The sequence below is a fragment of the Solenopsis invicta genome, chromosome 8 (assembly GCF_016802725.1).
Source record: "Solenopsis invicta isolate M01_SB chromosome 8, UNIL_Sinv_3.0, whole genome shotgun sequence".
NCBI classification, from domain to species: domain Eukaryota; kingdom Metazoa; phylum Arthropoda; class Insecta; order Hymenoptera; family Formicidae; genus Solenopsis; species Solenopsis invicta.
Window position 1 is genome coordinate 23308645 of NC_052671.1, and position 13806 is coordinate 23322450.

The 13806-nt window shown below is 31.7% G+C and overlaps 1 protein-coding gene across 11 annotated transcripts; it reads right to left on the reverse strand.

Annotated features, from left to right (window-relative positions):
• Positions 1-1690: 1690 nt before the first annotated feature.
• Positions 1691-8176, reverse strand: LOC105207192 (myb-like protein D). 11 transcript variants are annotated; one of them, XM_039452554.1, is made up of 7 exons: positions 7578-8176; positions 7038-7097; positions 4321-6679; positions 3643-4251; positions 3286-3436; positions 2392-2553; positions 1698-2302 (listed from the first exon to the last, which is right to left on the reverse strand). In XM_039452554.1, the coding sequence occupies exon 3, from the start codon at positions 5602-5604 to the stop codon at positions 4537-4539; it is 1068 nt and encodes a 355-aa protein (XP_039308488.1). In that variant the 5' UTR covers positions 5605-6679; positions 7038-7097; positions 7578-8176; the 3' UTR covers positions 1698-2302; positions 2392-2553; positions 3286-3436; positions 3643-4251; positions 4321-4536. The 11 variants fall into 11 exon arrangements, 9 of the variants coding, with proteins under 9 accessions (XP_039308492.1, XP_039308493.1, XP_039308488.1 ...); XM_039452553.1 differs by having other exon boundaries at positions 4321-6692; positions 7578-8175; XM_039452552.1 differs by having other exon boundaries at positions 4321-6692; positions 7074-7113; positions 7578-8174.
• Between the last annotated feature and the right edge of the window lie 5630 nt (positions 8177-13806).

Sequence of the window (13806 nt, forward strand, 5' to 3'; positions counted from 1 at the left end):
CATTAAAGATTGACACTTGTGAGGTTAGAAAATCTGTCACACCGATGGCATAAAAGAACATGAGAACGTGTATGTTTGCATTTGTTTTTTGTATACCTACATCCTTTTTTAAATAAAAAAAAGTTTTAACAACAGTTTTTTTTACAACTTTCAACTTAAAATACAAATTTCGGAATATTCCCGGACTAGTTACGAATTACCCCGGGCTTGGGGCTATTCTTAAGGCTCCTGAGTACTCGCCGCGGCCATATTGAAGTCGTGACGTCAGAAGCGAGAAATTGCGTGAAATGACACGTAATTTTGTCCGACATGCCATTTGTAAATAAAGCCAATTTGGATAAAACAAACTAAGCAGATGACTTTAAAACACTTCTAAATATCGGTCACGACTATCCTTTTTCCGCCTAACAATCAGTAAATAGTTGTAAAAAGCATGTAAAATGAAGCAATTGAAACAGGAAAACACATGGGCACATAATTTTGTCCGACGTGCCATTTCTAAATAATGCCAATTTGGATAAAACAGACTAATCAGATGGCTTTAAAACACTTCTAAATATCAGTCACGACTATCCTTTTTTCGCCTAGCAGTCAGTAAATAGTCGTAAAAAGCACGTAAAGTGACGTCTATTCAGACAGGAAAACACACGGATAGTTATTAAAAGGAGTGAAAAATGTACTTTTATGTATAAAATTCAAAGAAACTTTACTCGCGGTCCATTTTTACGAATTTGGTAAATACGAGACAAGTCATGTTTTTACAATGAAACACATAATAACAAAATGACATGCACGATAACATTTCATCGTCAATCTGTCACGTTTCACGTGTATTAGTTCTAATTTTGTCCGCGACGAAATGTCGCTACCGTCAACGCGGAGTTCTCGGCTGAGGAGTCAGGAGCCTTAATATAGGACTCAGGAGACACAAAAGAAAAAAAGGTCTAACGATTTGCCCGGTCTCCCCTATATATTTGCAAGCATATTTTATATGCGTTACCTCCTGTTGTCAATCCAGTTCTCGCTGTTGATTCATCATTCCACGACATATCGCCCCAGATAGCCAGTTGCCCACAGGTTGCTATCAAATTGCTCGAATTATATTGCTTAAGTTGTTTTCCATATTGAGGAAAGCGGCTTCCGATTTTGCCTATTGAATTGCTGTCTTTTTATTGGCACCAACAATTGAAAGCAATTTGATGGCAACATCATGGCAACAATTGCTTTTTAAAAATGAATTATACGAAAATTGGTGGAAACTAAAGAACAACATGATAAAAACAATTTCCGTCTCCAAAACATTTACTAGTACTTTGATGGCATTTTAAAGGAAACCGTTGCCGTTAATAAAAGACTAAGGATTTTAATAGGTTATTCACTTTCACAAAAATTTAATAAATTATATAAGGCTTTTAAATACTCGTAGCGGTAACAATGTAGATCAATGTAATGTCAAAGGAGAGAAGTGACATTACAATTACATTGTTACTACTACAAGTATTTAAAAACCTTATATAATGTATTAAATTTCTGTGTATATATTTTACATATATTTTATTATAAATTTAAAACAAAAAAAGTGTATACGCATAATATGTTTAATTATATATATATTTATTTAATAAATGTTTGTTGCTAACACTTCTTATGTAAAAAAACTAAAAAGAAACTTGTATTAAAAAAATATAAATTCTAAGTTTGTATTATAAACATGTATTAGCTTCATAAAATATTTGCTTTGGTTTTTATATTGCAACACTAATTGTAAGTTTGTAAGCAGCCTCTTTTAGGTACATATAGGTATTTATATATTATATTGCTATTAATAATAATAATGCTATTAATATATTGCTATTAATATTTATATATTATATTGCTATTAAAAATATCAATTATTAAAGTCTAATTAAAAAAAATAAAAAAATAAAGAATCAAACTTATTAATAGCAATCTAATATATAGATATGTATATACTACACAAAACGTAGAAAAATTTATAATTCATCAGAGTGCTCGTCGCTATTGTTTTCATTTTCCGCGTCTGTAATGTGCTCGCCGTTATCTTCGCTTTGATTTCCATCATCTTCGTGATTGCTAATGTTTTCGTCCTCGTGATTGCTAACGTTTTCGTCATACAATGCATCTGCAGCAGCCTGCAAGTTTCTTCGCCTTCCTTGAATTCCAGCATGTCTTTCTCTGGCATTTCGTAAACGTTGTTTTGCAACTTTTAAAGATGCCACAACTTCTTTTTGAAATTCTTCCCTGGTTGGTTTAAGGTAGTACCGATTCGATCCTACGGCTTCTGAAAAATAATAGATATAATAATTTTTTGGTTTCACAATCAATATTGTGTAATAATAACAACGGAATAACAAATATATGTATACATACGGTAAATCGCTTGACATAAAACCGTATTGTAAAATGGGAATTTAACATCAGGAACACCCCACCATGTCAGTTCCGCTGCTACTGCATTATTATAGATTCTTTTACACATTGATGTACGCTGTCTTTTAATGTCATACAATTTAAGAATTTGAAGTAGTTTACCTACAAAAAACAAATTATTACAAAAATAAAAACCTAAGCTAGTTATATATATGCTGTCTAATATATTTTGATATAATTATAAAACGCAATAATTTCGCAAATGCTTCGATTTGTAATAAAAATAATGCTTCGATTTGTAATAAAAATAATTTTCAATGTAATAATAGAACGGTGACTTAGAAAATAAACATAAAAAGAAATTAATAGAATACACGTACACACCATTAATTAGTTCCCGATTTCTATAGTTGATATAGAATATGTTACATATCTAGAACGAATTAATGACGAGTACCGTACATACATATATGCATATTAAAGTGGAGCTTTTTTAACTAGTGTAGTTTTTCTTGCTTTTTTCTCAAAATCGTTTATTTTAGATATCTGAAGATAAAGTCTGAGATGGCTAAAATTTTTTACCGTCGTTATTAACCTAAATTAGCACTAATTGTAATGCAACAATTAATTTAAAACCTTAAAAATTTATTGATTTAATAACATTAAAAAGTATTATTTTACAAAAATTTTTTTCATCTAGGAACCTAACAATGAAGTCGCACATGACAACTGAGCTTTTGTATACTTTATATTATTCTAAAAAAGCATTCATTCCACAACCTAGCATTCGTAATTTCAAAAATAACTTAAAAACGCTCCACTCTAATGCATATATTGTATATGTGTGCATGTATGTGCGTGTGTGTAAAATTGTAAAATATTAATTTAACTTACGACTTCATTGTAATGAACCCTGTCTTCCTTTGTGAACCTTTATATCGCATCTATACTTGAAAATGGGAGGATTCGCGGTTTCATGGGCATTGCATTTATAATATTGCCATCGATTTTTTCTTCTAGCGAATCCAATCGCCTATTTATTCCTCTGAAATTAATAAATTATAATTAATAATATATCATGTCAAGTTTAAAAATTAAGATATAAGTCTTTTCTTAAAAAAAAACTTGTAATTTTTGAAAACCTTCATAAACTATTTATTACAAACTTTCAGAAAAAATAAATATATATCATTTAAATTAGAATTATTATCTACTTGATAATAATTAATAGTAAAAAAATATATAACGTACTGTATTTTCTGCTGTATGTCGCGAAGTATTTCAATTTGTACATCATTTCTTTGTCTCAGTAATGGTGCATTGTTTTTCTCTTGAAGTGGCTCAACTGATACTGTATTTTCCACCTCTTGTATATGATTTGAGTCTTCTGATGGATTGTCGAATGTAATATTTTGAAAAGATTGCTGACGACGTGGTTGTACATTGTTTAAGAGCTGTCTATTATCATTTCTTAAATTTTGAATATTATTTAGCTGAACAGCTGGTTGTCTAATGTTTTCTGTTATAATGTTTGATTCTTGAAGGATTTTACGTTGAGAACTATTTCTATTAATGCTGAATTGTCGTGACAAAATATTTGTATTATTCGCATTAACTGAATGAAAGTTATTAACAGTTTTTGGGTGCATAGTTTGTGCAAAATTGCATACTGTGTTTTCTTCAGTATTATTTGAAACATTTTGAAACGTAGTACGGATATTCTGCATAACAGATAAAATTTTGTTCTTCGCTGTTTCTTCATTAATACGCTTATTCTTTTTAGCTCTTACTTCCTCTTCACTCGAAGTAGTTCTATATCGAGGTGGCTTTTTCAAAGACCTTTTTGAAAATCGTGTGGATCTAAAAGATAAGAATAATAAGAATGTTATTGCGATAATTAGCATAAAGTAACAAGTATGTATAACAAACCTGCAGATATTTTAAGATGATTTACGAGATATAGTATGTCATATCTAATAATTTTTTTAGGCAAAAGTTTATGATCACTTTCGATAGGTACACAAATTTATTATTATTTATATATATATAATTATATTATATTATATTATATTATAAAGAGCATATTTTTAATACATATTTTTTAGTATATTAATAATACAAAAAAATAGATTGTTTTATTCATTATTATAACATTACTGCAACGATAAATTCATCTTGTACTACTTTATCGTGCATTAATTCATTACTAGGGAGACAAGTAAAATAAGGCATTCTAAAACATTTTGCTTTTACATCTTGTAATAAGATAATATCATAATTATAAGCTAATTCAGAGCATTTATAAATACCGACACAAGATGAACCAATGCCAATATTGAAAAAATCTACTACTTGCTGAAATTTTTTAACAACAATAAAATAATCATTTTCATAATGCAAAATATTTTTTACGCAACATATACTTGAATCTGATAAAATGCAACAATCATCGCGTGCACAAACACCAATTGTCATATCCGGAGTTTTCAAAAATTTATATTGATCATATATCCTAGAATCAGCGTCAGCGAAAGGTAATGGACCTTCCTCGTGTTTTTTCCACACTTTAATACAATTATTCTGGACAATAAATTTCTTTTTGCATTGCTCTTTCTCTGCATGTCTTGCAGCAATTTGCTGCAAGGAAAGATGTGGTTTTCTACACATTTTTCTGAAAACAAGCATGCTGTTTTCGCATGGAAATGCTGAATAACTGTCTAAAGGGCCAAATCGGAGTACATCTTCGACCAAATGGAGAATTCCGTGTATATTATATGATAAAAAAGTTAAGCCATAAATGTTTTCACAGAGTAACACAAATTTTTCGATTGCTATTTCAGAAAAAACTAGATTTCTATTCGTATTACATACCGATGAAACAAGAATGAGCATGGATGTATGGAAAAGTAAAAAATGATCATATATGTAATCCTGAACAACTTCTTTAAAGCATACTATTCCAATATATAACATAATTTGACGCCAATAAGTGGCTTTAAATTGATCATAGTCATTAAGTGATTCAACGCGGCGTGCAAATTCTCGTGGACAGTGTTTTGAGAGAATCTTTAACCGATTTGAAATAATTTTAATTTGGATTCCCGATAATTTGGCGTTTTTTGTATAATCCCCACGTATCCATGTCACGATTAATTTTTTCATAACTCCTAGGCAATACATATGCATATATTCAAACACAACATCTTTAACCATATCAAAAGGTAAATGAGATAATGGACTTGAACATTTATGATGTTCCTCATCAATTTGTTGTCTATACTCTTCATGTATACGTTGCCTATGCTTAATGCCTCTAAGTACCGTACATCTTCCAATACTAAATCCGTTTATTGTACATTTTGAGCATGGATTAAAAGAACGGTGACTCTTATGTCCTAAAATAAATGCTCTAGCTGGTGCATCTCCGATAAAACATCGCAGTTTTATTGAGAATTTTTTATCTTTAAAAATGATACCACCCTCATTAAAAATTTCATGAAAATCTGAGTTACAATATTGGAAAAACTCTTCTGCACTCTTAGGTTTTTTTGAACCTTTATATATATTCCTATATATATTCCTATAGTTTTTGGAATAGATTTTGGAATATTAGCAATTCTGCATTGAATTGGCCAAATATTATGTTTTCCATCTCTATATAATTGTGCTCCATCCGTACTAATGTCAATTTCGAGAACTTTGGGAATTGATAAAAAATGTGTTTCTTCAAGAATTTCGGCTAAACATTTTTTTTACCCCAATATGTAAATATTCTCCTGGCTCAACTTTATATAAAATTGAGGAATGCCGTGGCGTCAAAAGTAATGATCTAATATCTGCAGGTAAAAATGTAAAGCAATTATGAGTTCTTAGAAGTTTTAAAATACGATTGCCGAGAACATGATTTGCGTCGACTAGAACAGCTGCTAAATTTTTCTGAAACATTACCGTATTACAAGTATTTCTAACTTTAACCTCATCTATATTGTCTGTATATAAATCAGAAGATTGTTCATTTGTAGAAAGTTGCACAATTGAATTAAACTGAGTGTCTTGTACAAGATGATTTACGTTGCAGTCATTAAAATGTTGAACTTCATTTTTAGCATAGATGTTTGCAGAACAATCATTCTCTATCAAAAGTGATTTTGTTTTTTTTATTATTTGTTTTCGGCGAGCTAATCTTAATCTTTGTTGCCTTCTCGATACCATATGAAGAGGCTTATAGTAGAGCGACTGGCCAGCTTCCAATAGAAAATTTTTCATTTTTATAATATTAAATCCAGATCTGTTATACAAAACTGATATAAAATGACTTATTATATGTAATTATTACAATCTAGCCTTATTCAACAAATATTTTAAAATTATTTTAAATTAATTATTTTAAATAATTGTTTTAAATTTTCATGCATTAAATTATACTGATTATACTGAATTAAAGCACATAAAATAAAATATACATTATTATCATATTCCTTTGTTATAAAAATTTGACTAGTGTTAATAAAATTGCTAAAATATATATATATAAATCAAAGGAATATAATAACGATATGTGCAGTAATAAAAAACAGAGCTTATGTCAACTAATGCGATCTAGTGTAGCTCGTATAGCAATAAAAGAAACAAAGTAAATAATTTACTGCGACATCGTATAGTAAATCTCTTCTAATAGTCACACTTTCTGATGCACTCTTGATACGCTTATTTCACATATATCTAAAATTATAAAAAATACACAATTAGCATATACAATAATCAGTTTATTTGCATTGCTTGCACTTCTAGCATCTAGATTCTGTGGATTTGTTTTTTATTCCTGCACTGGCTTTACTAGGCTGTATTAATTCAAAGTTTATCTTTTTTTCTAATATAAAATGAAAAGATAGCTTCTGAAATAGTGCAATCTTATACAGCCAATGCCAAGAATAAAGGTCAAGTGTAGATGCATTTTATTTTCTTTTCTACAAAAACAATTCGTGAAATCCACATTATTATTACGTCAATTCTACGAATTTTCATATAAAATCCACGTGACAAAAATGTGAATTTCACTGCTATTTTTGTGAGGTTATTTCAACACTGGCTACAGCAAAAAGGAAGTTCAAGCAATATGAACGCGTACATTATCTACTATTATTTGATAAATATAATATTGAATAATATATGTGTCATTTACTTACATTATATTCTTATAAGCAGCTATTGTATCCTCCGCTTCGTAAATTCGATCCGCCCGTGGCGGCTTATAAACACAGCACGCGCGAACGTAAACTTTTCAGGCTCGATAATGAACACTATACGCCGAAGATTTGTGTGTGTGTGTGTGTGTGTGTGTGTGTGTGTGTGTGTATGGTTTCTCCTTTCCTCTATATTTTTTGAAAATTTTTCGTGTTTTCTCGCTTCTCCTAGATATAATAGCCCTTCGATCAATTCAAGCACATGTGCCGTATGCGTCGTACAGAACGTCTTGCTTACAAGCACTCGAGCGCCGTGCGCCGTTTTCAGTGTTGCCTCTCCCAAGTATGGCATCACTGGCCGTTTTATCTACGTTTAAGGCGTGTTTCTATTTTACACGACAAGGCGCAAGACGGCCGCGGCATAAAGTACATTCTACATTAGTTAATCGCAGTTTTAAGTAGAAAGTCAAGTAATTGATAGTATACTTATATATCTTGCCACAAGAGAAATAAACTCAATAGTGTAACTGTTAAGAGTAGGACATTGAAACATTAATACATTAATTATGTAAAATATATAATAATTTGTTTTAGGATTTTGGGAACCAGAAATTCCTGAGACACCATTAACCATGCCCAACAACAAAGAAATATAATTATTCTGCTATATTTTTATTCAATTCTTATTTTAAATATCATTTTAATGTGATCGTATTCTTATAATTTCAAATTATTATTGTAATATTTTATATTAATATTCCATAATTTGCGATTACAATAATTTTGTGTGTATAAGCTTTCTTAATAAAAAAAATAAATTATCAGACACAGATTTAAATATTACACGTGCGCAAATATATAAAATATATATAAGTATAAGTATATTATTATATATATGTATTATTTTATAGTAATTATATTTCCATTAAGTTGATGGAAACATATGACTAAATATTTTGCAACAATAGTTTCCAACATATTGTAGCAACTTTTATAACAATAAATATGCTACAACATTGTGTTTGTTTACGAAAGCAACTGTTGTCCATATAATGCTCTTACATTAGTCGAAACAAAATGAGTATTGCTTTGGTGATAGTGTTGTGCCCCGGTGATGGCTCCAGGGACGTCGGTAGGTATATCGGGATCTTTTTGGCGCCTTAGGAGTTAGGACTCGTAGGAAGGGCCGCTCGGTGGTTGAAGATAAAACACTTGCTTGTTTCAACGTTAAAATAATGTATTTTCTTCAGTATTGCCCTCGTTACACTTGTAGTATGATTATGTATGTCGCTCGTTTGCTTGTTCTTCCCGGACGGCCCGGTATATATAGGTCGGCTGTTATCTCCGGATTGTGTTACAAGCTCGACGTGTAAGTCACGCACGGCGAGTAACACACCGGACAGCTGTTTGTCAAACTCTTCCGTCGCTTTCCGATTTTGTCGCGATATTTATACGGAAATTCGTCGTTTGGTTCGGCCAATCGTGTTCCTTGCGGCATGCAGCTCCCACGCTTAGCCGAAATCCGAATACCGGAAAGCGACTCAGCATTAGCTGGCGCAGCGCGATGGTGTTGCGGGCCGGAAGCCCGACAGACCATCAGCGTCTTTTCGATATTTCTAGCGTATGCGGAATTCAAGTCCGCTACGCGTATACATAGCAATAGGAATCTTGATTTCCTGTTGCTATGCGTATAATTATCGTAGTTGTACAGGGTACAACAATAGCAACATTATGACAACTTAAAGGAAATGTATGTCAAGCAATCATTTTTCTTATTATGCCAAGGAACGTTTCTCTATCTGGGGCGTTTAAATTATAAAAATCAGGTATTAGAGTATTCCTCTCAGTGTGTACTTGAAATTAAATCGGCAATTTTTTTGCGCTTTTGTAATAATTTACAAAAAATTGTAAATATATTGCAAAGCGCGCGCGCAGGAAATAGGCTCCCATTTACCATTCTTTACTTGCGACACGTTTAAGCCGCACTTTTATGTTGATTCAAAATTTATATACTTTTGGCATTGTTTATTTAATTAATTTAACTAATATGTTTAATAATAATATATTAGAAATTAATATATTAATAATTATATTGAAATAATATGAAATATATACCAAATTCAATCATTTTTTTAACTGAAAAACCATCAACGTTACCACACGAATATAACAGCAAAAAATTATCGTTTTACTGGCTCGCAAGCAAAATATTCTTTATGTTAATCTCATTGGAACTATGTTCAATATGAAAATAAATCATTACTAAGTCTGATTCCTATTCTCTTTTATTGAATTGTAACATATAAATTTCAACTTATATATTCCTAAATTTAGGATAAAAATTTGTTTGAAGTTACAACGCACAATGATTAACCACTACACAGCACGTAGTTGAGGATATCACCGATAGGAGGCGTGCGTCAAACGCTCTCTCGTAAGAAAGATTCCCATGCCATGCATAAGTAACGCATTCGCGGACACTCGGCTGTCTTTGTTTACACATAAAGTGTAAGTTTTCTTACCTTTTATCTTGATTGAGGATTGTTAAGCGTGACATTTTCTTGCTAAAAAATTTGCATCTTAACTCTATAAATTAAACAGCAAAGATTTAGTTAGATTTGTTTCAAATAGTTTTTGAAATGTCAAAAATAAGTAAAACGAGATCAACAAAAAGAGAAGTTTTTGCACAAATTTCCACCAATTCTCAAAGACACTTGGGTGTAAATTACATACTTGCTAAGTTAAATGTTGACGTAAAAGATGTGAGATCTGAAAATATAAATCGATTGAAAGCTTGTGTATCTTCTCTAAGAACCAAACGCAATTGCCGATTTAATGCAGCAAGTAGAAAGAGGGATAAATTCGAGTTAAATAATTCTGAATGGCTAGATTCCGAATTCCATATACCAAATTTACGTAAAAATGATATAGAAAATTCCGTTTCTGAATTGTGGTCTGGCCGACCTTCTCTCAAATTTAATGAAAAATCAAAAAGATCTCAGCGCCAAAAAGTTGCAATGATAAGTGCTCAAAATGAACATGATTCAAACAAAATTTTAAAGGTTTGTTGTCACGCAACAAGAAAATCTAGTGAGGAAGATTTACATGCAGTATTAAAAAATATTAATAAAACTCCAGATCATCCAAGTAAAATCAGAAAATTATTAGATACGCCAACACCTTTGATAAAGAAAAAAAGCTTTTTTGAAACTCTCATATTCATGTTGGATAATTTACTTAGTAAAGAAGTATATACAAACCGCCTAAAAAAGACATTAAAAATGTAAAAAAAGCGTTAAGTACATTTTTTTGCAATATATTATTAAGGTAACAAAATTCTTTGTAAACATTTGTGAAATCCGCCTAAAAAAACATTAAAAATGTAAAAAAAGAGCCAAGTATATTTTTTTAAATAAAAAACCAAACTAAACCAAACCAAAACTGCAATGAATAAAATTAAATATAATACCATCAAAAAGAAGTGAAATCAAAAATATTGAAAGTATATTTATTACCGATAGGGTGGAAATCTTTTGACCACGTTGCGATTGACCACCAGCCACTTACAGTGTTAAACAGTGGAAAAACTCTAGACATCGGTCGCTCTAAATGACTGTGATCAATCGCAACGTGGTCTAACGGGACACTCCCGTATCAATAAGCAGCAAATTATGTGACAGATAAAATCAAAGATGAGCAAAATCTCTAGCAGCAGCATACTTAACGCGCCCGTTTTTTTTTATATAACTAATACCGTTAAAGTTATCTTTTATAACGATTTAGTAATAACGTTTTACGACAAGTAATAATTTTTTACTACAATAATAATAATTATAAAATAACGATAATCTTTACTAAGATTATTAGTGCAGAAAATGTCATATAAAGTTCATTTAAATGCACTAACAAACTTATTAAATATTTATTTAAATTAAGATTCATTGTAAGCCTAAAATTTATTTAACAAAATCTTTTTGAAATATTATGTTTATACTTGTAATAAAGTTTATTTTATAAAAGAAGAAACTTTATAGTAAGCAAATTGTTCACACATTGCTTCTTCATGCTTTATTCAGTAAAATCTATATTATTTAAACTTTGTATTTAATACGAAATTTTGTATTTTGTATAAAGCAATATAATCCACTTAAAAAATAGAAATGTTATGTCAAATAATAACTCCTATTGTTACCATAATAAAGTTTAGGAATGAATATCTTTCCAATTTAGACATAAAATAATGGTCATTCTATTTTCCTTTAAGGAGTAACAATAGTAAAATGAGCTGTGTGTGTGTGTATGTGTGCGTGTATGTTGACTTACATCACACGCATGTGCACATACATATATACATATTAATTTAAAATATAACCTACACTTTAATCATTATTTACAAAACTTGTCAAATAATGATTAAATCAATTTTCAGTACTGGCATTGATTGGAACATAGTTCTAATAATAACATTCTTCTTCTTAAAGTGCCATGCAGATTCCTGCGTAGGCGTCCTCCGTTCTTCTCTCGTCATATGACCCTGTTAATAGCCCGTTGGAGAGACTGGAAATCATGTATCCTCGTCCAGTGTCTGATGTTCCTGAGCCAGGACAGCTTCTTTCTTCCTAGTCCTCTCTTTCCACCTTCAATTTTTCCCTGTAGAATGAGGCGTTGAAAGTGATATCGTTCTCCCCGTATAATGTGACCAAAGTAGGAAATTTTTCTTTTTTTAATGCATTCGAACAGTTCCCGGTTCTCGAGTCCAGCCATATGGAGCACATCCGTGTTCCGCACATGATCAACCCATTTTACCTTAAGCATCCGTCTCAACATCCACATCTCAAATGCCTCCAGTTTGTTGATAGAAGCAATATTAAGCGACCATGTTTCCACTCCGTATAACAGAATCGACCAGACATAGCACTTCACCATTCTATATCTGATCTTGAAACTAAGATTCTGGTTTATCACGAATTTTTTCAGTTTCAGAAAAGTTGCTCTTGCTTGTTCGATTCTGCATCTTATCTCGGGTTCTGGATCCCCTCTGTCATTCACACTGCATCCCAGGTATTTAAACCTTGTTACTCTATCCACCAGCTTTCCGTCGAGATGTAGATTAATGTTTGGAAGCTCGTTTCTGGAGATCACCATGAATTTCGTTTTGCTATTATTAATTCGTAACCCGATTTTCTTACTTGCTTTGTTGACCGCATTTAGCAGTGTTTGGATGTCACCTTCACTGTCCGTCATGATTGCAGCGTCATCTGCATATTGTATATTATTAATAGGGAGTCCATTAACTTTGATTCCTATATGACTGCCAGAGGTTGCTTGAATGAAAGCTCTTTCCACATATATAGGTTGAACAGCATGGGGGACAGGATACATCCTTGTCTCACGCCTTTCTTTATTTCAAATTCCTCTATTGTTAGTGAGTTGTGCGTACACACTTCTGCCGTTTGGCCCCAGTACAAATTGGCAATGAGCCTAACGTCTCTACTATCCATGCAGAGCTCTTGAAGGTACGTTATTAGTAGCTCATGTTTGACGTTGTCGAATGCTTTTTCATAGTCTACGAAGCATATGAATACGTTTTTATGTTGGTCGAGACAGTTCTGCACCAGGGTGTAAAGGCTAAAGACAGCTTCTCTGGTTCCAAAACCGCATTTAAAGCCAAATTGGCTGTGTCCACTGGCCTCCTCGCATCTTCTATAAAGTCTTGTGTGCAAGATTCTCAAGAAGAGCTTTAGAAAATGACTCATCAAGCTGATAAGCCGATATTCTTTACATCTTCTTGCGTTGTTTGATTTTGGTAGTGTAATGAATGTGGAGCACAGCCATTCTTTGGGAAAGTTTCCGGTATTATAGATCTTATTGAAGAATTTTACTACCGTTTTTATGTTCTCTTCACTTATTAGGTGGAAGGTTTCCGAAATCATGTTATCTGGTCCTGGAGCTTTATTGTTCTTTGATAGTTTAATAGCATGAAGGACCTCGCTTTCTAATATGCTTGGTCCTGATGGTATCTTACCATCCAGCAGTGTGTGTATGCTCCGCGGTCTGTCGTCGTCAAACAGGTTGGCTGTATATGTTTTCCATGTTTCTAACAGTTTGTCTGGCTCTAGTATAATTCTGTCCTGTTAGTCCATGATGTGATGCATCGGTTTCTTCCTATATAGTCCGGCTATTTCTTTTATCTTTTTGTGGAGATGGAAGCTATCGCCTATATGATATAGAC